This window comes from Musca autumnalis, unplaced genomic scaffold (assembly GCF_047663935.1).
Source record: "Musca autumnalis isolate F117 unplaced genomic scaffold, ASM4766393v1 scaffold_3, whole genome shotgun sequence".
NCBI lineage: Eukaryota > Metazoa > Arthropoda > Insecta > Diptera > Muscidae > Musca > Musca autumnalis.
Genome location: NW_027411866.1, coordinates 254,472,298 through 254,497,591, shown reverse-complemented (window position 1 = coordinate 254,497,591; position 25,294 = coordinate 254,472,298). Strand labels below are relative to the sequence as shown.

Below are 25,294 nucleotides of genomic sequence, written 5' to 3'. Positions count from 1 at the left end.
TCCACTCTATCCGGTACCTCCCACACAAAATTTCGGATAAGTTCACTTTAAGACCTGATATCGAATCAGTTTGATTTTTTTGAAGCAACTTGCATTCCCTGCCTCATTTACGATGTTAAAAGTTTTTTAGGGGCAAGTCCATACTTCTTGAGCAAACAGCCCGAAGAGTGTAAAAACCCCCTGTGGCACCATATGTTACGTCTAGAGATGTCGATCCATTCCTTTTAGTATCTCCTCCGCAAAACTTTTAATCCTAATCAACATTTTTGTCTGTTCAAACGCCCAAAATTTTTTAAACCTCCTAAAGACATATGTACGTATTTTGGGAAAAAAATTGTTTCAATATACACATGCTGAGGGTATATCTCTGTCGGCAAAGCCGACTGATACGTTTTTACTTGTTTTTATTTGTAAATTTTATTTTTTTTGCCATATTCATCAGTTCGTTTGTTGATCATGGCTGGTATGTATTTTATAGAATGGTTCTCTTCTTGGTTTCCATAACTCTCTTCTCCCCCCTCTCCTTTACCCAAAAAACCACAACAACAACAACTATCTATAATAATAGTTGTTTAAGTGACGTATGTTGTAGCTTCGTTTTGATTTCGATTAATGCCACACCACACAACAAACCGGTCGTGTAGACTGTGGGTCAAAAGGGGGGGGGAACACGGTGCGAAGTGTAAACCCAAGTAACTGCAACAGGAATGTTGATGATTTTCTTCAGTTAGTTGCTCTGAGTTAAGCTCTCCACTCAAAAGAGCAACTAGTATTGGAAGAGATCATGCAACCATTGCATGGTGATTTTGTTTGGTGACCAATATTTCATCCGCCATGTCCACCGGTGTGCCTGGTCGTGTAGACAAATCACCGCAGTCGTTGTTTAGAGATCCAATTATGTTCGGAGAACGGTTGTATATTCATTGACATTTTTTGGCATCTACGTACATATACTCACATCTGTGCTTAGTTAGAGACCTGAGCGAAAAGCGTTCCCCGAAACATTATCAATGTGGAATAAGAAGGTGTAAAGGGGAGTACACACTAACAGTCAAAACTGACAGTCAACGTACTTTTAGGACAATTTTCCGGCAAATAACAACTTTTATTTAGGTAAAAACGTTTGAAATACAATATTTACGGTATTATTTAGAGATTACAAAAGAAAATTTTCAGTTAGGCTTTGATATTCACGAAATAGACCTCGATGACTGTCAGTTTTGCTTGTCAATGTGTACTATACTTTACATCAAATCAAGTCCAACGCAAATTTGCTCACAATAATGCTTTACTGTGAATTGCTTGTTTACATTTTGTATGTGATTTTATTCACAATAACGCATTTTGACAACTGGTATGAAGATCAGCTGTTTTTGGCGCTACACCTTATTATTCCACCATGATTATTATGCACATCGCTGTTGTTTGGCTCTCCCTTTTCAAAATTGTGACTTTCATTTCCCCCACAAACTATCAACTCTCTTTTCTGTTTAAACATTCAATATTTATTCTTAAAACCACAGAAATGTTTGTGTCGGACATCAAAAACACAAATAACAAACGACGAACTACGATTGAACGAACGAACAACCGGTAATGTTGTTTATTGAACGCCCCAACAATAAAACAATGAAGAAAAAACCCCAACCAACAAACAAACATTGTGGACACAAGAACAGCAGCAACAACAACAAAGAAAAATCAAGTCAGTACCAAACCACCACACATTGAACAACAATTCATTTTTGTCTGTCCTCTGTGCTGTTACAATGCCAGTGTTGAACCTTTTTCTGAGATCGAGGAGTGGTCGCTGCACAGCAACAACATCAGCAGTAGAAGTCTGGCTGGCTGACTGCCTGAGAGTGGGGCTCCACCATAACTGGTCACACGTTCAATCACACACAGACATGCATACCTACCAACCAATTTATATTATTACAATAGACCCGGGCCAAACACATTAAGAACACACAGAACACAGTGTTCTTTGGAGAAATCCAATGGAACGGTGAAAACAAACAGACCCCCAATATATTGATGATTCACAGTGGGTTTTATAATAAAAAAACTATAGAAAAATGTTGTATTGTTGTCGGGCTATATTTGTTTTTAATTTGTCAGAACTCAGGACTTAACATCTTCAGAAAATCCTCTTTCATAAATTATTCTTTACAATTTTTCGTTCCCGTTTATTTAATGATATACTTATGGCCTCAATGAACTGTCTGCAAACTGATAATAAAATTGGACTTTAAGCAACAAAAGCTGTTCTTGAAAACATGGATCCTCTTGTATAATTATTGCCCGGAATTCGATATTCTGGAGGACATCTAAGTGATGCTAGAGAGGCACCTCCAAAAAAGTATCAAAGGTTGAAACATCTCACAGAAAATAATTGGTTTGCAACCAATAAACTACGGTTGATAATAAAGGAAACCACTGAGGATTACGTTAGTTCTCGATGGCTGAATATCTCCTGATAGAAAATCCCCTTCAAAATGACTATTCTATGAACGCTTGAAATATGAAGCGAAGCTATATTTAATGATATTTTTATTACGTCAATCAAATGTCTGCAAATTGCCTCAATAAATGTCTGCAAACCGATAATAAAATTGGACTTTAAGCAACAAAAGCTGTTCTTGAAAACATGGAGCCTCTTGTAGAATTATGGCACGGAATTCGATATTCTGGAAGACATCTAAGTGATGCTAGAGAGACACCTGCAAAAAAGTATCAAAAGTTGAAACATTTCACAGAAAATAATTAGTTTCCAACGAATAAATTAGGTTGATAAACAAGAAAACCACTGATGATTTCGATTACTGAATATCTCCTGAAAAAACTCCCCTTCAAAATGAATAATCTATGGACGCTTGAAATATGAAGCTTAGCTATATTTAATGATATTTTTATTACCTCAATCAAATGTCTGCAAACCGATATTAAAACATTAAACCTCCTATAGAACTATATGTAAACGAGGCAAATTATGATCATAAAAGTTTTTTTTTCCTTTTCATATTTAACCTTTTTTCTATTGCCATCCTTCTAAACATTCAGAAAAAATGTCTCGTCATTTCTATACCCAATTGGTCCCACTGTAGCCTAGTGTATTTTCTGTAAAGAGGCTACCTATAACTCTCTTATTCATCTTGTTCCCATGCTCTCCCCATTGCTTGAATGTTGTTGCATGATTGCATCCAATCCAGTTTTGTTTTTTTTTCATTCCACTTTGGTTATGTTCTATTAATCGATCAATGGCAAGCAAGTCTTGAATTCCCTTCCCCTGTTGTTGTCCCCCAAAACAAAACTGGAAGAAGCTGAACAAAATCTCTGGTCGGTCGCATAATATGCAGACATTGTCGGTTTGTTCGCCTAGCTAAACCTACAAAATTTCATAGATAATGGCATGCAAAAGGAAAATTGTAGTTTGGTGGGCAACTGTTTGCTGTAGAATACATAACTAGCCCTAGCTTTTGCTTGTTGTGATTACCATTGCTTCTGCCTGGTTGAAGATAAGTCAGTGTTTTGGGTCTGGAAAATGTTTCTTTAAACATCTGCTTTCAATATGTGTTGTTGTTTTGTTATGGTAAATTAGGGAGGAAGGCGGTGGAAACTAGAAAAATAGATGTGTGTATGGAAGGAAGGTGGTTGCTGTTGCATGACCATAAGACGAGATTTTCCAAAACATGTGGTGGCTCCTTGGCAGTATTATCGACACATGTAACTTGGACAAAAAACAGAAATCCCTAAACACACACGATTTTGACAATCTTGTCGTGTTGTTGTTGCTGCTGCTGTTTCATGCCTCATTTGCTGCCACTTGAGTAGCAAAACTACCAGCAGCAGCTAACTATTTCCACATGTGCGTTTGTAGTAGCACCTAAAAACATCATTGCCAACATTATTTCTAGTAACAGCACAATAAACCCAGTCACATAGTGACCTTCGCCACACAAAATAGCAACAGCAATACAGCACGAACAAAAACAGCAACAATAACCACGAATTATCATCATCACCAAAGGAAAGTAGTTTGAATGATTCTATTTTCTCTCTCTTCTTTGTATTTAGAATTCTATGAAATTCAAACAGTATGACTGACGGCTGCATTTGTTTTGTACCTAATTTTTTGCTATTTTTTTACTTGTCCACTCAGTCATATGATTGTGGGTTAAATTTGTTATTGCCGTTTTTTTACATGTGTCCCATTTCTTTTCATCACACACGAACAATAGGTAAATCATGCATAATCGAGATTGCCCGAATTACACATTTACCTATGCCAACTTGTTCTCTAATTAAACGACGTCCCGCCGCCTATTGAGGTTGCCGTGTAAACAAGTCACTCGTATTTTTAATTTCTATACTCTTTGTGTCAAATGCAAATATGGTTCTCAACAAACGAAACATATGATATGTAAACATCATTGCCCTCTCTATGTGACAAGTTGTTAAAGCTCTCAATTTGAAGAGAATGAAAATTTTTGCAAAGTCCCGGTCCACACTAGAGTAAATTTCATTAAAAAATTCATGAAATTAGGTGTACTTAGGCCGAATTCCCCATTACAGCATGATTTTACTCTACTATGGAACTCAATCTAGAGACTCACAATTTCATGTAAAAATTTCAGTGAAATTATTCTAGTGTGGCCCGGGACAAACCTATAATAAAATTGGATTTTAAGCAACAATAGCAGTTCTTGCAAACATTGAACATCTTGTAGAATTATGGACGGGAATTCGAGATTCTGGAAGACATCTAACCGATGCTAAAGACAGATATGCCTTTGCAGAGATCCTGAACATGTATGAAATTTTAAACTAATAATTAATTTGTGTAATATTGTCTTGGTCGCCTATGATTCGAAAAACGAATTGACAAATAAAGAATATAGAATTATTGGCAAACGAGCACATTACAAATAAAAGGGATTGCATTTTTAAAATGTGTAGCAAATTCAAGTTCCTATCAAAACTATTTTATAACATCTTTCAAAAAATTCATGACTGCATGGTACGACACATTTCGCAATAGAACATTTTCTTTAACAATGGAGACATATAGGAGATGAGTTCATTATCCAAATTTAGGACATTATCGGGATTTATTTTTATGAGAATACAAAAATAAATCCCCTTATTGACTGGATTTGTTTTCAATCCGCCACAATTCCTCCAATGATGTCTACCGATGTACGTTAACATGTAAACAAATCACAAGTCCGTTATTTAGAGAACTGTAGTTCTTTAACAACAATTTTTGGCACAATAGGTTCGTTGCATGGCACAATAATAAGGTACAGCGCCAAAAACAGCTGATTTTTAGACTAGTTGTCAAAATGCATTATTGTGAATAAAATCTCATACAAAATGTAAACAAGCAATTCATATCAATGCATTATTGTGATCAAATTTGACGTTTGGTATGATTTGATGTAACACCTTCTTATTCCACCATGGTTCGTTGTTTAGCACCAAAAATTTAGACTCAAATTATTCTTCTTTTACCCAAAGTCTGGTCTCTACTTTGGGAGAAAGAAGACATACATTTTGATGAAGAAAATGCAAATGGTCGTTCTGTAGACAACAGCTATGTTCCTTTACGTTCAAGAATCTTCAAGTTTTACCACTTCAGACACAATACAATTCATATGGAAGCAGTTTGCAACTTTTACTACTTTTGCCGTTTTTACCATTTTCAATAGTAAAGGAACAGCCCAAACAGTTGTTGTTCATAGAAAGTTATTTATAGTACGTTTACATTATACTATATCTAGAAAATATATACATATATAATATAATTTAGATTCATTGGATGTTTAATTTCTGTAGAATGTTAATTCGTTTCAAAATCAAGGTGTGTGGTACTTTCGACTTCTTCAAATTTTATAGAGGCTCACATGACCCTTGGTAAGTCATTTAAGTCTACTTCGCATTATTGTTATGACCGCTTCATTTAACGATATAGTTATCGCCTCAATCAATTACCTTCAAACCAATAATAAATAAGAACTTCAGTCACCAAAAGCTGTTCTTGAAAACATTAAGCCTCTTGTAGAATTAAATGTAAACGAATCAAATTGTAATCTATATCATAAAAACCCTATTTTGAAAAAATAATAACTTGGTTCCCGTATTTTTTACTAGTAAAACTCGTAAAAGAGAGAACTGTAAAAAAAATTATTCTCACATAAAAGTTTTTTGAAATAGTTCGGGAACGGAAACATCTAAAGAAAATACAGTCAAAAACCTGGAACAAATGTCAAAGTCAGCGTACAAGCCAATCAGACGCCGGCAACCACTTTACTATTTTATACACGCTCAAATTCTTCGAGTAAAAAGTTTTTAAAGAGGGCGTCATTCAGCGCCATTTTTGTTTAAAGAGAAGTGAACATTTTACAACTTTTTTTGTGTACGGGAACGCTTTTTTGGGTAAAATGTGTAAAAGTGGTAAAAATTGTAAAAACTTTTTAGTTCTGGAACAAAGCATATTGCATTCTTAAAGTAATAGTACGTTTACATATAACCATATTTAATAAACCCACTGTATTTCAAATGTCAATTCCATTGCGTGTATGTCAAATAAATCCTTATAAGGAAGGTTAACCCTGCAAAAATCTATAATATAAACAGGCTATTAACCAAACAGGTATGTATGTGATGGAAGCCGATTCGACTTGATTTCCAGTAAATAGAAATCATATATATTTCCAGTTTTAGTGAATATATTACTGAAGCTGTGATTGATTTTTAAAATATTATTCAAATAATGTACGTTTGTGAAGCAAAACTTTATGAAATTCGAGATTAGGTTTTTATCACATACCTGAAGTTTCTATAATAATTATTCTAAAACGTCTTTACGGACAATGCATGAATCTTTAGAACATCATGGACAGTTTTCGTTGAATAATACGAAAAATTTCCCAATATAACATTTCTTTTCACGATGGAGACGATTTAGATATAACATAATAATTGTTCCACAAACATCCCATACGGGACAAGGGAGACTTCTGTCATATGTATCAATGAGTGTACCCCGATTCATATTATCTCAATGATATGGGACCTACTGTTTATCGCATAGTCCGAACGGCGTGTCTTAAGACACCACTTTGTAGAGAAGTTTTACATGGCTGAAATACTCAGGAAATTTCGCCAACATTACTGAGGGGTATTTTGCCACCGCTGGTTCAATTAATTAAATTGAATAAATGGACAACGACTGGCTTGATAACATAACCAAAAAAGTGATGTTTATTTTTTTATTTTTTCCTGTGGTTTGATTAGATCAAAAGCAATGTGGAATAATTCAATTACGATGTTTGTTGTCTAGAAAGTCGGACATAGTCAACTCTATACCCCGTTTGCCCTTAACCGGATTAACCCTGTGGGTTTGGGTTAAACGTCAACTAAATCCTCATAAAGGATGTTAATCCGACAAAAAGCTCTAGTGCAAACGCCGTTCTAGTGATGTTTCAATCATTCTTTGATAAAGGCGTTCCGTGAAAAACAACTGATCATCGTAATACATTATTGTGAATGAAATGACATACAAAAGTTATTATGTTTGGCCAGTTTAACTTTCTTTATAAGGATTTTTTGACGTATACCCAATGGAAATGACATTTGAAATCCAGTCGATTTATTAAATCCGTAAATGTACTGTAAGGCTCTCACAAATAAAATAACAAGTCCCCAACTTTAGTAAATATGAAAGGCATAAAGAGAATCACTTTGTTTAAATGTTAATAAATGACAACTGACATAGCTATTTAGATGGTATTTTTGACTAAGAGTATGTTTACATTGTAGTGAATTTAGTAAATCTAGTGGAATTGCATATAAGTCATATAAATCCTTAAAAACTTTTAGACTTAAGTCACTTTGCCATTTCTCCAATATGCCTTGTACAAACATTGTACATACATGTATGTACATACGTTAAGTTATACCCGTTTATATTATAGCTTTTTGTCCTGTTAACCTTCTTTATGGGGATAGAATTGACATTTGAATCCCAGAGGGTTTATTAAATCCGGTTATATATAAATGTAGTATTAGTCTCTCATTTAAGAAGATACATTAAATTTATTTAGTTATTATGAATGGTTTTTTACTTCCACCATGCATGTACCAATATATTTCAATGAAAACACAAAAGATTTTTAAAGAAAGTGAAACAAAAATTCCTTTACCTAACAGCTGAACGAATTTGTTTACAAATAGATGTGTAAACATGCATAAATTTATGTCATAATAAAATGACAATTAATTAGGTAATTTTTTTGTTTTTGACCATAACTACCTATTCCTGTACCTGCCATTACCTTTGTTGTTACATTGTGAAGGAACGAACACCTAATGGATTTTTCTGAAAAAGTCTAATTGTCGGTTAATTGTGGTTAGTTCTTATTGTCAGCTTCTAAAGTGAAGAGTTCAACTCAGTTAAGAAATAAGAAAACCAAAGTATATTTTTTTAAAGAAACATAAAATGGAAATAAATCACAGACAAGTTTTGGAAAAATTGCAACGAATTTTTACTTCCGGTAAGTGAATGAAAAATACAGTGAAACTTTTCTATAACGTAGACGTTGGGAAGGAAAAGTTAAGGCGTTATTGAGAAACTATTTCGTGTGAGAGTTGCATTTTCGTCAATAAGACAATGTGTACGAGTTATAGTACGTTTACATATAATACCCCGTTTAGACTATGTTTGGTTTAGCAAATCCAGTCGATATAAGTTGTCCCTTTCATACAATATATGTCAAATAAATCGAGATAAGTGCATAGTCTTAACCAATTTAAACTTTATTTATTAAATCCAGTGGGTTCTAATACGCCAAGTTGCTATATGTAATAGTACGTTTACATATAGCCGGATTAAAAAAACCCACTAGGAAGAAATCCTCATAAAGAAGGTTAAACCGGCAAAAAGCTATAATATAAACAGGCTATTAGGTGTGTATTGCTCTATTTTTTAAATATTTAATTTTTTAAATTTGCATTATGGGTCAAAAGCTTGCCAAAAATTACAGAGATATCGCCAACAATTTGCAATCGTAGAAAATGTAGCTTACTTTTAGAATTTCTAGTTTGCCATTCGTTATAAGCTCACAAAAAAGTCAATGAAAATTTATGCAGAATTCTGAATTTTAGTTGATTTGACTTCTATTCTCATTCTCTACTTGAACCTAATAGTGCAAAAGTTGTGAATGCAATTTTTCATTTTCTGTTTTTTCTTCGTTTTTTTTTTTTGTGGTTAAATTAATTAAATTGAATATAATTGAAACAAATTGAACTGAATAAACTAACAGCCAGCTTCCAGTTGTCATACTCCCGCTCATTCCTCGTTCCCCCCTTTTTCGCATAAATTCGATGTGACAACTATGACCATCACCAGAAATTCATTCACATGTGAATGCATGCATGTCGTAGAACAGCAGCAGCAATAGTTCAACCCCATTACGGAACGATGATGATGTCTTGGCCTAACCTCACCTCCTCCAATGAACGCCATGCTACCAGGCGACCAATCTAATCTATGGTTGACCAATACTACTGCCTGCTGCATCAAAATACAACTTTCAACTGGACAACATTTTGCCAGGCAACCAACCAGTATGTATTAGTAGTATTCTAAACTATCTGAGGCAGCTGCACATGATTTGAATGTTCACTCACTCATCTTGCTTGCATACATCATATCTCAATGTTGGCGCGGGTGTCTTATTGGTTTGTTTAGGAGGTGACAAGGGGGGTAAGATGGAGATTTGATCTGAAACACTGGCCGGCTTTCTGTTACTGTACTGTGCTGGTGGTGGCTTGGGCTTACCCCCACCTCTCTCCATTATTTGCATTAATTAGAAAAGTTCATAACATGCATTTTGTGCATGTGTATGCAGTTTTTTGGAATTTAATTTTGCCAAGAGTATCAACATTTGCCAAAGCAGACTTACGATTTGTTTGTATGCCACATTGGCAGATGGACAGACAGATAAAGGCATAAATGGACAACGACTGGCTTGATAACATAACCAAAAAAAGTGACGTTTATTTTTTACTTTTTTCCTGTGGTTTGATTAGATAAAAAGCAATGTGGAATAATTCAATTATGATATTTTGCATTGAAAGTAGGGTGAGAGGGATCTTTTATAGGGGATTTAAAATGTTTGTTGTGTAAAAAGTCGGACATAGTCAACTCTAGTCTTGTTTCCATCACTCTTTGTTCCGTGAAAAACAGCTGATCATCATAATACATTATTGTGAATGAAATGGCATACAAAAGGTATCAGTTTTTTTTATTATTCGGACTTAGCGCATTATCTGGATTTATTTGCTAAATCCGGCCATAGTCAACCAGATTTAAACTAAATTATCCTCCTATTGACTGTGAAGTAAATGGTGAACAATTGATATCTGAGATGGGAAGTTTGAATTGTAAAATTTAAGATATAGCCTGTTTAAATTATAGTTTTTTTTTCGGTGTTAACCTATGCGGATTTATTTGAAGTTGAATTGACACTTACTTGAAACCCTGTCGGTCTAATAAATCCGGTTAAATATGTAAATGTACTATTATTTTCTCTTTTAAAAAGATAAGTCCATATTTACTTTAGGCAATTTCCCTTGCGGCAACTGTCAGTCAGCTGATGCATATGGTAACCTTTGGCTCTCAACACCCTCTCTCGGAGGGACATAGTCAACTCTAGTGTTGTTTCAATCACCCTTTGATAAAATGATAAAAGCGTTCCGTGAAAAAAACAGCTGATCATAATACATTATTGTGAATGAAATGACATACAAAAGTTATCCGTTTTTTACCAGTTTAACTTTCTTTATGAGGATTGTCTGACGTATACCCAATGGAGTTGACATTTGAAATCAAGTGGATTTATTAAATGCGGTTAAATGTAAATGTACTGTAAGGCTCTCACACATAAACTAACGAAGTCCCCAACATTAAACTTTAGTAAATATGAGAGGCATAAAGAGAATGAATGAATGACAACTGACATAGCTGTTTAGATGGTATTTCTGACTAAGAGTATGTTTACATTGTAGTGAATTTAGTAAATCTAGTGGAATTACATATAAGTCACATAAATCCTTAAAAACTTTTAGACTTAATTCACTTTGCAATTTCTCCAATATGCCTTGGAATCAAATGTACATGCGCCTGCCCAGAATGTGACTACGTTGTTGGTCTTGTTCTTCATATGCCATTATAAGTAGTTAGTCGCAATTTTTTAATTGCTGATCTGTGCGCATTTTATTGTATGATCATGATTATTTTTCTTTATTGTTTATATGCTCACAACTGCAGCGGATTGCATTACAGCTCCCTCCGCATAGTCTATTTTGCTTAAAAGAGACTCTGCTAGTGCAGTCATCATTGCACTTAACTCTTGTTTTAATTTAGGTGCGGTTTATGCAAGGCAAACTTGTCTAATGTGTTTTGTGTCTTTGCTGCAGCAGCAAAAGCCAACGAACGACACAAGCAAACACCGCCCTCTCATTATTTCAAAACGTTATCGATGAATTTCTAAAGATTTGCAATGTAATCTCATCAAACATCACCTGCTGGCTTGGCTGGCTGCTGCATTCAGCAAAATGCATCCGGATTTGCTACAGTGTAATTGTTTTTGTTTATTTGTAGTTTTTTTTCTAATTTTAATTTAAAATGAGAGTACTCTGTGAACTTGAGATTGTACATGGGTGGGCTTGGTGTCATTTGTTTAATTGTTATTTGATTTGTAATTGTTTTTTGAGATGTTTAAGGGGTTGAATAGCACATTTACATTAAGGCCAGAACAGAATCAATCGTCGCTTGCTTCCCAAATGCCAAATTATAAAGGAATGCCAGAGCCTCCTAAAGGAGAACGCAGGCGGAGTTGCAAAGAGGCTCTGGCATTCCTTTATAATTTGACATTTGGGGAAGCAAGCGACGATTGATTTTTTTTCTGGCCTTTAGAGCTTTTGGCCGGAGGATTTATTGGTCGTGTATGCAATGGAATTTACATTTGAAATATACTGGATTTACTCAATCCAGTACAATATAAACGTACTTTAACGTCATGTTTACATCAGAGGTCTTTACCGGGTTATAACCTCCTTTATGAAATTTAAATTCACTGCATTTTCTAAATCCTTTTATATGTAAACGTACTATTAATTTGCTATTTAATTTAGATTACTAGGCATTTACACCAGACAATTTGTCTTCAAATGCAACTCTGATTTGCTAACACATACATACATTTGTCGGATGTTTCCCAGCTGTCCATAATTGTTTTCACACATGGTATAAGTAAAGAGGTAGATTTAAATGAAAAAAATCTATAGAACCCTTGTTTTTCTTGAATTCCTAAAACTTCAAAATATGAGCAACAAGTGGGTTTGTTTACAATGCATTTTTTGAGCATTTTATAAAAAACGCGAAAAATGAATGAAGAATTAAGTTTTCTCCACATAATCGAGTTGTGAATATGATAAACTGATTGTTTCAATGCAAATCTCACCAATTTCTTCCATAAAAATGGTGTAAAAACAATTTTAAAAATCATTGAATTCGATTGTTTTTAAAATTGTTTGGCATATTATTCAAACACCACACACACATACACAGTTTGTTTATATTATGCCTGTCTGCGTACTCGATAATTTGTAATAATTATTACAAATGTTTCGAATTTTGACAGTTGTATAAAGGAAAAGTTGCTGAAAAAATTGTTTCAGCAACATTTAGTAAGTAAAAAGACACACCAATTGTTTTGAAGTTTTAGGCATACTCGAATGAAAAAATTTAAATTGACATAAAGCTTTGGCTAACCTTTCTTATTGAACCATGTTTTCACAGGCAGTCGGGTTAACAAATTTTTGACATTTTCGTAAAAATAAGTAAGATAATAATTGAAATGTGTTGAAAACAAAAGAACGTGAACAAAAACAATGTGTGAACGAAAAACAAAAAGAAATCGACAATTTTCATTAATAATTTTACAACTGTTTTTGCAGTTGTCTGGACGCCTACGTCACACAGGCAAGTTTTAGGTTATTGACGATCAATACATGTTCTCAACTGTCCTGTACATATAACAGGAGTTAATGAACCCACTGGGTTTCAAATGTCAATTGCATTAGGTATACGTCAAATAAATCATTATTTTTCGTGGCGATGTACCCTCTACACCAGACATGACCAAAAAGAGAAAGGAAAAAATGTAAATGTATTCAAAATATTGGCAACTTATATCAGTGTGTTAAGTATAGTACACATTGACAAGCAAAACTGACAGTCATCGAGGTCTATTTCGTGAATATCAAAGCCTAACTGAAATTTTTCTTTTGTAATCTCTAAATAATACCGTAAATATTGTATTTCAAACGTTTTTAGCTAAATAAAAGTTGTTATTTGCCGGAAAATTGTCCTAAAAGTACGTTGACTGTCAGTTTTGACTGTTAGTGTGTACTCCCCTTTAGTAAGTTTGTATTCACGCAAGCTACAAAACAATAACAAATCAAAACATTTGTTCTCTTTTGTACGCTCTTTCTGTGCATTCGGGTCGTGTGCATGTAAATCAGCGTCAGGCGATTAGGCGCCCGTGTGCGCTCATTTACCGTTTCCCTCTCCACACACACATTTCAACCCATTGAAAAAGCATGCACTCACACAATGACACCCCGTAAAGTATGCAATAGAAAAGTATGGTGCCTGACGCTGATGTAAATTGCCGAAAATCATCGGCACCGCCGTGTCAAATGTGCCCATGCTTGCTCTACACCTCTCATAAAAGAGAGTTCGCCAAATTTCCCTCTCTTTTCTACCCCTCTCTACCCTATCTTCCCCCTTTTCCTTTTACTGTCCCAGTTTCCAGTGAATTTAAATAAAAAAAATCATTGTGAAGAATGTTACTTAAACGGCATTTGCACTAGAGCTTTTTGCCGGGCTAATCTTCTTTATGAGGATTTATTAACCCACTGGGTTAATCCGGTTAAGTGCAAAAGAGGTATTAATTAGATTTTATTTATAAATATATTTTATGTTAATTTTAAACTTTTCGATAAATCTGTTTGATAATTTTTCTTATTTATGTATGTATTATCCATCACCACATTCCCCCATTTGACATTATCTTAAATCACTCATTTTCCCCCTTTGAAAGCTCTCATGTTATTCGAATTAGATTAGAGATTATCTTTTATCGCAATTAGTTCTCCTGTCTTGACGAGACATTAGTGAGTCTTTTGACCCCATTAAATTGTCCCATATTTATTTTTCTAGTTTCCATGTTTTTTGTCATCGATGATGGCATCTTAAATCATCGTATAGTCAATAACAGATGACAGACAACTATGACAGATAGGTAGTACCTATTACCTATATATACGAACGACGACACAACCACAACCTTTTTTCCATTGGCCATTAGCAATTACATACATACAAACATATTTACATAAAACACAACAATGACAATAATGGCCAAAAAAGTAGTAAGTACCTCCAACAACAACAACAATGACACATGTTTGCTTACTTGTTAGTTGTTGAGACGACGACGAGACCTAATCGCGAGCACCAGATCAATGATATCGACAAATGTGCTGCTCATGATGTACGACCGATGACGCTGCTGTGCTTAGTTTTCGTTTTGGGAATATTACATGGTGAATACAACAGCAACAACAACTGCGATCTAATAACATCTAGCTACAGAAAAAAGCAGCCCAGAGATACACACGTTCCGTTCATATGTTGTCAACTATTTCAAATTTTAATTGTTTAAATCTCGTTGTTGTTGTTGTTGTTTTTCCAATATACTATTATGGTTACTTGTACTCCATCCATTAGATCAATGTTTTAAGATATCTCATCTCTTCTCCTCTTTGCATGGTTGTAAGAAAATAAAGGTGTGTAAATGTGTGTGTATGTTTTCTTTGCGACATTATGGTAACATAGCAACAACAACAATATTAGTTGGTAATATTGTGACTGCAATGTTTCCCTGGTAGGGAATGAATGACCAGCCAAACAAACTAAGAAAGTCCAAATGGATTCCATCAGAGATGGAAAGCTTTAATGAATGTTCTAGGGGGCATTATTTTACTAATCTCAATTTACTTTATCCCATCTCTGGATTCTTGTCAATGAGCTACCGCCCGCAAGAAAAGGAAAGAACTATTATGCTGAATGTCGTTGCAATAAAAGATGGATTCGATTATATAAAACAACAACAAGAACATGCAATGAATGCATTTCGATTGGACAACAACACCATACTATAGTGTTGGCCGAGTTTACATATAAGACGTCACGGTAATTCTCAAAAAACCGGAATTATGTTATGTTGTTGAGATTATAGAATTGCGAAAAGAGAGTCAGTTAGAGAGAACCTGTATTTTATGACATTTCTCCTTTATTCCTTTATGAATAATAGCCTGTTATAAGGATTTAGGGCACAAGACCGTATTTTTGCCTCACACCATACCTTACTTAGTTCATCCCATGGCACAATAATAAAGTACAGCGCCAAAAACAGCTGATTTTCAGACTAGTTGTCAAAATGTATTATTGTGAATAAAATCTCATACAAAATGTAAACAAGCAATTCACAGTAATGCATTATTGTTATCAAATTTGACTTTTGGTATGATTTGATGTAACACCTTCTTATTCCACCATTGTTCATCCGACCCATGGTGGAATAATAAGGATTAACGCCAAAAACAGCTGATCTTCATACCAGTTGTCAAAAATCGTTATTGTGAATAAAATCTCATACAAAATGTAAACAAGCAGTTCACAGTAATACATTAGCTTCGTTCCCGTACTTTTTAATGGTAAAACTCGTAAAAGAGAGAACTGCACAAAATTTGTTCTTACACACAAGTTTTCTGAAGTAGTTCGGGAACGGAAAAATGGAAAATACGTCAAAAAACTGTAACAAATGTCAAAGTCGGCGTATCAGCCAATCAGACGCCGGCAACCATGTTACTATTTTTTTGCTCGCCCAAATTTGTCGTGTAAAAAGTTTTTAAAGAGAGCGTCATTCAGCGCCATTTTTGTTTAAAGAGAAGTGAACATTTTACAACTTTTTTGTGTACGGGAACGCTTTTTCGAGTAAAATGTGTAAAAGTCGTAAAAATTGTAAAAACTTTTTAGTTCTGGAACACAGCTATTATTGTGGGCAAATTTGACGTTTGACATGATTTGATGTAACACCTTCTTATTCCACCATGATCCGGCCCAAACAAGTTAAATTTGTTTTCATTGATAAAAATAATAGTCTATTTGGGCCGAATGGGTGTGGAGCAAATACGGTCTTGAACCCTAATCACACAATTCGAACTGTAAAACACGGAGGAGGATATGTTATGGTATACATGGGGTTGTATGAGTGCTTCCGGTGTAGGGAATCTTTTTTTATCGAAGGAATTGTGGATAAGATGTGTTATTTAAACATTCTGAAGGATATTTTGCAATGTAGCGCTGAAAAAATGGGATTCCGGACAACATTCCAATTTTATCAAGACCCCAATCACAAATAACACATTGTTCGAGAATCGATGCTATATAGGAATGGAATTGGCATTGACCCATTGGACGTACTCCTCAGGTAGGGTCCGGGAAGATATAGTGTCAATTAGAAAATCTGTGTATGAATATTTTATGATCTTTGTTCATCATTCTTTTACGAAAATAAAATCAAAATCAGGAAAATGTAAATAAAAATAAAAGAACGAAATATACAAAGAAGTTTTTAGAAGACAACAACAAAACTTCAAATTTTAGCCTCAAGAAAAGAAAAATCATTAGTAACACAAACGCACATTCATACATCCATAAGACCCCGTACTCCGTACAACATAAAAAACAAACCCACCCGAAGAGCAACATAAACAACAAACGACCGGTCAAACGAACAGCATCGTCGTTTGTATCTTGAATTTTTGTTGCCGTATTTTGAGTTCGTTTTTCTTTACAACGAAATAATACGACGAAGACAACAACAACGAATAAGAAAAAAGGTTGGTCGAACAACACCTTTAGATGGGGGGTTGGAATGGGGGGATATACACACCGTATGTGAGCTGTCGACTGCGCATGTGTAAACGACGACGGTGGTTTTGTTGTTATTGCTTTCTTGCCTGGCCTCCCTAACCATAACAGTTGGGCATAAAGCATAACAGCAACAACATACTAAAACATACAAGATATGAACCGTGGGAAAGAAGATCTCAAGACGACAAACTTCGTTGATTTGCTTGTTGTGTGGTTGTTGTTGTTTTTGTTGATGTATGTATGCTAGTGGTTTTATTCGTTTCGACAAGACAGCGTTGCCATTTCGTTTGGGGGGAAATTTTGGGAGGGAATTTCACTATGTGTGTTGTGTATTTTGAATGTAAACAAAAGAAATTTGAACATTTTGTTGGATTTATTTGCTATATTTACAGGAAAAGGGGAGTTATAAATTTTTAGAGATAGTGCATTTGAGGCATGGTGGAATAACAAAGTGTTACATCAAATCATAACAAACGTCAAAATTGTTCACAATAACGCATTGCTGTGAATTGCTTGTTTACCTTTTGTATGTGATTTTATTCACAATAATGCATTTTGACAACTAGTGTGATAATCAGCTGTTTTTCCCGTTGTACCTGTATTATTGTGCCATGATTTGAGGGATAGTGGTTATGTATAATAAAAATTAACATTTCTATATGAAAGTCAGCTTCTAAGGCATCACTAGTTATTAACATTCAGCTTAAAATTAGCAGTCAAGACCTGGATGTTCTGAAAATTCTGTTTATATCCGAAAAAATAAAAAAACTTCCTTTTCCCCAAATTTGCAAATACAAATTTGGCAACACTCTGCCTTTTTTGCCTTTGGCAAAAATCTACAAAACTCCGCACACAAAATTGAGTACAATTTTGGTGGTATGTACTCCAGTATGCCTCGGTGTATGTGTGTGTTTCGTATTTAAGGCTCTTTGGAACGATGATCATCGAATGTATCAGCAGTGGTCAATCCATGTGTTGTATCTACCGCCTGTTTACCTTAAAGTGCCCACAACTACTACTGTTCTTACTCACTTTGCTCGCCGTACGTTTTCTTGATACTACTGAGGATTTGTTTAACGAATAATTTGATATGTAGGCACTTATTGTTGTTGTTGTGTTTTTTTTTTTCGCTCATACTTTGCATTTATGTTGGTAAATTAAACCAATATCCCCCCTTTTCAATGATTTGAGTTATTTTTTCATGGTTGATGGTAATGGGTTATTAGGCCTATGGTTATTATTTGTTTTTTTTTTACAAAATTTTGCTGTGTAATTGGTCATCATCAATGATTTTATTTAATTTTCGTTATAAAAAGTTGTTTTTTTTATTTTAGTCAAAACTTAGCCTCACCTGACAAGGCCTAATTTTGATTATTTTGTCCTTAATTTCGGCTTTTGTAAATCATGTTTGGTTTTGTTGGTAACCAACAACATTATTATTACCAAATTATTTATAATTTCCTGTAAATTGGACTTTTTTTCATCGTTTTTCTTTTCATTTTGTAATAAATTTGGTTTGTCTTTTTACGTACTGAACTTTACTGAACATTTTTTCTTCAGTAAAGTTTTGACAATTGTATAATTGAAATGTTGCTAAACATTACTGAAGAAACAATGTTCAGTAAAGTTCAGTACGTAAAAGGACAAACCTATTATTACCAATAAATGTGATTCCTTTGTACATTTGCAATGTACTTTAATTGTTGTAATTTTTTTTTTTAATTTTGTATTGTATTGTATTTTTTATATTTTCCTTCAATTTATGTATCCATATAAGAGAAACATTCTTTGCTTATTCGTTTTTACTCTCTTTCTCGCTCGCCTGATCCATGTGTGTAAGAGATTTTATCTTTGCACATGATTTTTTTAGATAATTCTCTTTACTGAACACCTCTCTTAAAGAGTAGATCAAAAAAAGTGTTGCAAATGCCAATAAAACATAAACACGCTAAAAATATTCATATCGCTTATCTCCTCCTTTTTATTATTATCTTTCCAGGTTATCAAGGTAAAAACTGTGAACAAAATATTGATGATTGTCCTGGGCATTTGTGTCAAAATGGTGGCACTTGCATTGATGGAATTAACAGTTATCGCTGTGCCTGTCCACCCAATTATACCGGTGACAATTGTGAAAAGGATGTTGATGAATGTGCCATAAGGTAAGGACGAAACAGTTTTACCATAAATTCAACATTTATCTTAAAAACATTTCTTATGTTACTTCTTCCAGACCCTCGGTATGCCAAAACGGAGCCACATGCACCAATACCCAAGGCTCATATTCCTGCATTTGTGTTAATGGTTGGGCCGGTCCGGATTGCAGTGACAACATTGACGATTGTGCCAATGCTGCGTGTTTGTATGGAGCCACCTGTATCGATGGTGTTGGTTCATTCTATTGCCGTTGTTCGCCCGGCAAAACTGGCCTTCTCTGTCATTTAGATGATGCTTGTACCTCAAATCCATGCCACTCAGATGCTGTATGCGATACCAGTCCCATAAATGGTTCTTACACCTGTTCCTGTGCCACCGGCTACAAGGGCGTTGATTGTTCTGAGGATATTGATGAATGTGACCAGGGTTCACCATGTGAACATAATGGTGTTTGTGTCAACACTCCCGGATCTTTTCGCTGCAACTGTTCACAAGGTTTCACGGGACCACGTTGCGAAACGAACATCAATGAATGTGAGTCGCATCCATGTCAGAATGAAGGCAGCTGTCTCGATGATCCCGGTACCTTCCGTTGTGTCTGTATGCCAGGCTTTACTGGTACCCAATGTGAAATTGATATCAATGAATGCCAATCGAATCCCTGCCTGAATGGTGGTGTTTGCCACGACATGATCAATGGTTTCAAGTGTTCCTGTGCCATGGGTTTTACCGGTTCTAGATGTCAAATTAACATTGACGATTGTCAATCCCAGCCATGTCGTAATGGTGGTATATGTCATGATTCCATTGCTGGTTATACCTGTGAATGTCCTCCCGGTTATACGGGGTTGTCGTGTGAAATCAACATCAACGATTGTGACTCGAATCCTTGTCATCGTGGCAAATGCATCGATGGTGATAATCGTTTCACCTGTGTTTGTGATCCTGGCTTCACTGGCTATTTGTGCCAAACCCAAATCAATGAATGTGAATCGAATCCCTGTCAATATGGAGGTCACTGTGTGGATCGTGTGGGTTCGTATGTATGCCACTGCTTGCCGGGTACATCGGGTAAAGATTGTGAAATCAATGTCAACGAATGTCACAGTAATCCCTGCAACAATGGAGCCACCTGTATTGATGGCATCAACAAGTATACCTGCCAATGTGTGCCCGGCTTTACGGGTGTCCACTGTGAAGTGAATATCAATGAATGTGCCTCAAACCCATGTGCCAACAATGGTGTCTGCATGGATTTGGTAAATGGTTATAAATGTGAATGCCCTCGTGGCTTCTATGACTCGCGTTGCCTCAGTGATGTGGATGAATGTGCCTCAAATCCCTGTATCAATGGGGGTCGCTGTGAAGATGGTATCAATGAATTCATCTGTCACTGTCCTCCTGGCTACGGTGGCAAACGTTGTGAAATCGATATCGATGAATGCTCTTCGAATCCCTGCCAGCATGGTGGTTTCTGTGTCGATGAACTGAATGCCTTCAAGTGTCAATGTATGCCTGGCTACACAGGTCTAAAGTGTGAAACAAATATCGACGATTGCATCAATAACCCATGTGCCAATGGTGGCACCTGCATCGACAAGGTCAATGGCTATAAATGTGTTTGCAAAGTTCCCTATACCGGTGTCAACTGTGAGTCCAAATTGGATCCTTGTGCCACAAATCGTTGCCGCAATGATGCCAAATGTTCTCCATCCCCGAATTTCTTGGATTTCTCGTGCAGATGTAAACTGGGTTACACTGGCCGCTATTGTGATGAAGACATTGATGAGTGTAAGCTGTCTACTCCCTGTCGCAATGGAGCCACTTGTCACAATGTTCCTGGCTCGTACCGTTGTATATGTGCCAAAGGTTACGAGGGTCATGATTGCGCCATTAATACCGATGACTGTGCCAACTTCCCATGTCAAAACGGTGGTACTTGCCTGGATGGCATTGGCGATTACACCTGCCTGTGTGTAGATGGTTTCGATGGTAAACATTGTGAAACTGATATCAATGAATGTCTCAGTCTACCTTGTCAAAATGGTGCCACTTGCCGTCAATATGTCAATTCCTACACCTGTACCTGTCCTCTAGGCTTTTCGGGAATAAATTGTCAAACTAACGACGAAGATTGTACCGAGAGTTCATGTATGAATGGTGGCACTTGTATAGATGGCATCAATAGCTATAATTGTTCCTGCTTACCAGGCTACACTGGATCCAATTGCCAATATAAAATCAACAAATGTGATTCCCAGCCTTGTCAGAATGGTGCCACATGTCATGAGAATGGTGATGAATATACCTGTCACTGTTCCTTTGGCTATACCGGCAAACAGTGTACCGATTATGTGGATTGGTGTCACAAATCACCCTGTGAGAATGGAGCCACCTGTACCCAACATAAAAATCAATTCAGCTGCCGTTGTGCTCCCGGTTGGGCGGGTAAATTGTGTGATGTAGAAATGGTGTCGTGCAGTGATGCTGCCATTCGTAAAGGAGTTTCCCTGGAACAGTTGTGCAACAACGGAACATGTAAAGAACACGGCAACATACACAGGTGTATTTGCAAACAAGGCTACACTGGAAGTTATTGCCAACAGGAAATCAATGAATGTGAATCGCAGCCATGTTTGAATGGTGGTACTTGTCGCGATCTAATTGGCTCGTATGCCTGTAGCTGTCGCAAGGGATTCCAAGGCCAAAATTGTGAACTGAATATCGATGATTGCTCACCAAATCCTTGTCAGAATGGTGGTACCTGCCATGACTTGGTAAATGCCTTCAGCTGCAGTTGTCCTCCCGGTACTGCGGGTTTGATATGTGAGGTGAATGAAAATGACTGCCAACGTGGATCGTGTCATAACAACGGTACCTGCATCGATCGTGTGGGTGGATTTGAATGTGATTGTCCTCCTGGTTTTGTGGGTTCCCGTTGCGAAGGTGATATCAATGAATGTCTCTCCAATCCCTGCTCAAATGCCGGTACCCTGGATTGTGTCCAATTGGTGAATAATTATCACTGCAACTGTAAGCCAGGCTATATGGGTCGCCATTGTGAAAATAAGGTGGACTTCTGTGCCAATTCTCCGTGTCAAAATGGCGGTATATGCTCGCCCAAACAAGGTGGCCACCATTGCTTGTGTACCGAAGGTTTCTATGGTAAAAATTGTGAATTCTCCGGCCATGATTGCGACTCGAATCCTTGTCAAGCTGGAACCTGTGTCATTGATGATGGCGGTGGCTATCGTTGTGAATGTCCTCGCGGTACTGAGGGTAGACATTGCGAACGTGATACCATGGATGAATGTACGCCCAATCCCTGTCTGCAAGGAGCTGCCTGTGATAATCTACTGGGTGATTTTGTTTGCTTCTGTCCAGCCAAATGGAATGGCAAACGTTGTGAAAGCTATGATCCCAGTTATCCCGGCTGGGTAATGGATCCCTCACGTGGTTTGCAGAATAAATATTCGAAGGACTTGGCATATCAACGGGAGATGTGTGTAAAGCGTGGCTGTGAAGAAAAGAAAGGCAATCACATTTGTGATCCCGAGTGCAACACCTATGCCTGTAACTTTGATGGCAATGATTGTTCGCTGGGCATTAATCCATGGGTCAACTGTACCGCAAACATACAATGTTGGCAGGTCTTCATGGATGGTAAATGTAATGAGGAGTGTAACAATGCTGCATGTCTCTATGATGGTCGTGATTGTGAAAAGAAATTGCAGCCCTGTAATCCCATCTATGACGCCTACTGTTCCAAGCATTATGCCAATGGTTTCTGCGACTACGGTTGCAACAATGCCGAATGTAACTGGGATGGTTTGGATTGTGAAAGTGAAGCGGAGCCACCCAATTTAGCTGATGGTGCCATTTCTGTTGTGGTCCTAATGGATGTAAAACAATTCCGTGAACAACAAGTGGTCTTTCTGAGAGAAATGGGTCGTCATTTACGTACCACGGTGCGCATCAAAAAGGATCACCTGGGCAATGATATGATATTCTCCTGGAAGGGTACCCAACCCATTAATGACATTCAAAATACCGATTTCGGAAGGAAGAATAAGATTCTCTTCACCGAGAGGATTGGTCAGACTGGTATTCAGGTCTATTTGGAAATTGACAACCGCAAATGTACCGAATGTTTCTATCGTGCTGCTGAGGCTGCAGAGTTTTTGGCCGCTTCTGCTTCGAAATATACCTTGTCCTCGAAATTCCCCATCTACAGTGTTAGGGGTGTACAGAACCCAGGCGAAGATATGATTGAGACACCCACCAATGTGAAATATGTTACGCTGGGTATAATTCTGGTGGTCTTGGCCTTTGCCTTGTTTGGTGTTCTTGTGACGACCCAACGTAAGCGTGCTGCTGGTATCACCTGGTTCCCCGAAGGATTCCGTACACCCACCATTAATCCACAGCGCAGACGCCGTGATCCCACCGGCCAGGAAATGAGAAATTTGAATAAGAATCCTTCCATGGCCTGTATGAGCAACGATGTGAATATGAACTCCGGACATATGGGTCACGCGCCACAATGGTCCGATGATGAATCAGATATGCCACAACCGAAGAGATTGCGCAACGATCATGGTGGTTATGCCAGTGATCATACCATGGTGACCGATTATGAAGAGGCCGACAATCGGGTGTGGTCTCAAGCCCATTTGGATGTGGCCGATGTACGATCTTCGATTATGACCCCTCCAGCCCATCAGGATGGTAAACATGATGTTGATGTTCGTGGCCCATGTGGCATGACACCTCTAATGGTGGCTGCAGTGCGCGGCGGAGGCATTGACAATGGCGAAGACATTGAAAATTCTGATGATACCACAGCCCAAGTGATTTCCGATCTATTGGCTCAGGGTGCTGAGTTAAATGCCACCATGGATAAAACCGGAGAAACTTCGCTCCATCTGGCTGCCCGTTATGCAAGGGCGGATGCTGCCAAACGTTTACTTGATGCAGGAGCTGATGCCAATTGCCAAGACAACACAGGACGTACTCCCCTGCATGCTGCTGTTGCGGCTGATGCCATGGGTGTATTCCAAATACTGTTACGGAATCGCGCCACCAATCTCAATGCTCGCATGCACGATGGTACCACACCCTTGATCTTGGCTGCCCGTTTGGCCATAGAAGGTATGGTTGAAGATTTGATTACTGCCGATGCTGATATAAATGCTGCCGACAATTCGGGTAAAACGGCTCTTCACTGGGCCGCTGCTGTCAACAACACTGAAGCCGTTAACATACTCCTCATGCACCATGCCAATCGTGATGCCCAAGATGATAAAGACGAAACACCACTATTCTTGGCTGCCCGTGAAGGTTCCTATGAAGCCTGTAAGGCATTGCTGGATAACTTTGCCAATCGTGAAATTACCGATCACATGGATCGTTTGCCACGCGATGTCGCCTCCGAACGGCTACATCATGACATTGTACGCCTACTCGATGAACATGTACCACGCTCACCCCAAATGCTGGCCATGACACCACAAACAATGATTGCCTCACCGCCACCCGGTAGTCAGCCACAAATGATTACCCAGCCTACTGTGATCGCAGCCGGTAAAAACTCAAAGGCTGCACAAAATAAGGCAGCCAAAAAGGCCAAACTATTGGAGGGTAGCCCGGATAATTTGCTCGACAACGGTGGCAGTCTAAGACGTAAACCGAGTTCAAAAAAGGGTTTAGGCCACCAGCCGGCATCAAAAAAGGGGGCAAACAGCAACAACAATCAAGGCAACCTTACGGCATCACAGTTGCTGAATGGGCTGGCTGGTGGCCCGACGGCACAGGGCCCCGGTTCGGTGGAGAGCCATCAACAACAGCTGCTGGATGCAGCTCTCAGTTCAGTGGATTCACCGCCACCGACGGCGCTCACAAGTCAGCCGAGTCCCTACGATGCAACGTCGATGTATTCGAACGCCATGAACGGGGGCGGCGGCCCCAACAATCATCACAACGATCTGCTGGGGAGCAACAATGTGAAACACCCACCGAGCTATGAGGATTGTGTTAAGGTAAGTTAAGGGGAGAAAGGAGGTT

At 37.4% G+C, this 25,294-nt stretch overlaps 1 protein-coding gene across 1 annotated transcript in view; it reads left to right on the top strand.

Moving 5' to 3' along the window:
• The window catches only part of N (neurogenic locus Notch protein), a 111,572-nt gene that overhangs the window by 82,815 nt on the left and 3,463 nt on the right, over window positions 1-25,294 (top strand). Inside the window, exons 6-7 of the mRNA XM_073977964.1 lie at window positions 19,074-19,236; window positions 19,308-25,269. Coding sequence (XP_073834065.1) covers window positions 19,074-19,236; window positions 19,308-25,269 — 6,125 coding nt within the window. The remainder of the gene's footprint in view (window positions 1-19,073; window positions 19,237-19,307; window positions 25,270-25,294) is intronic.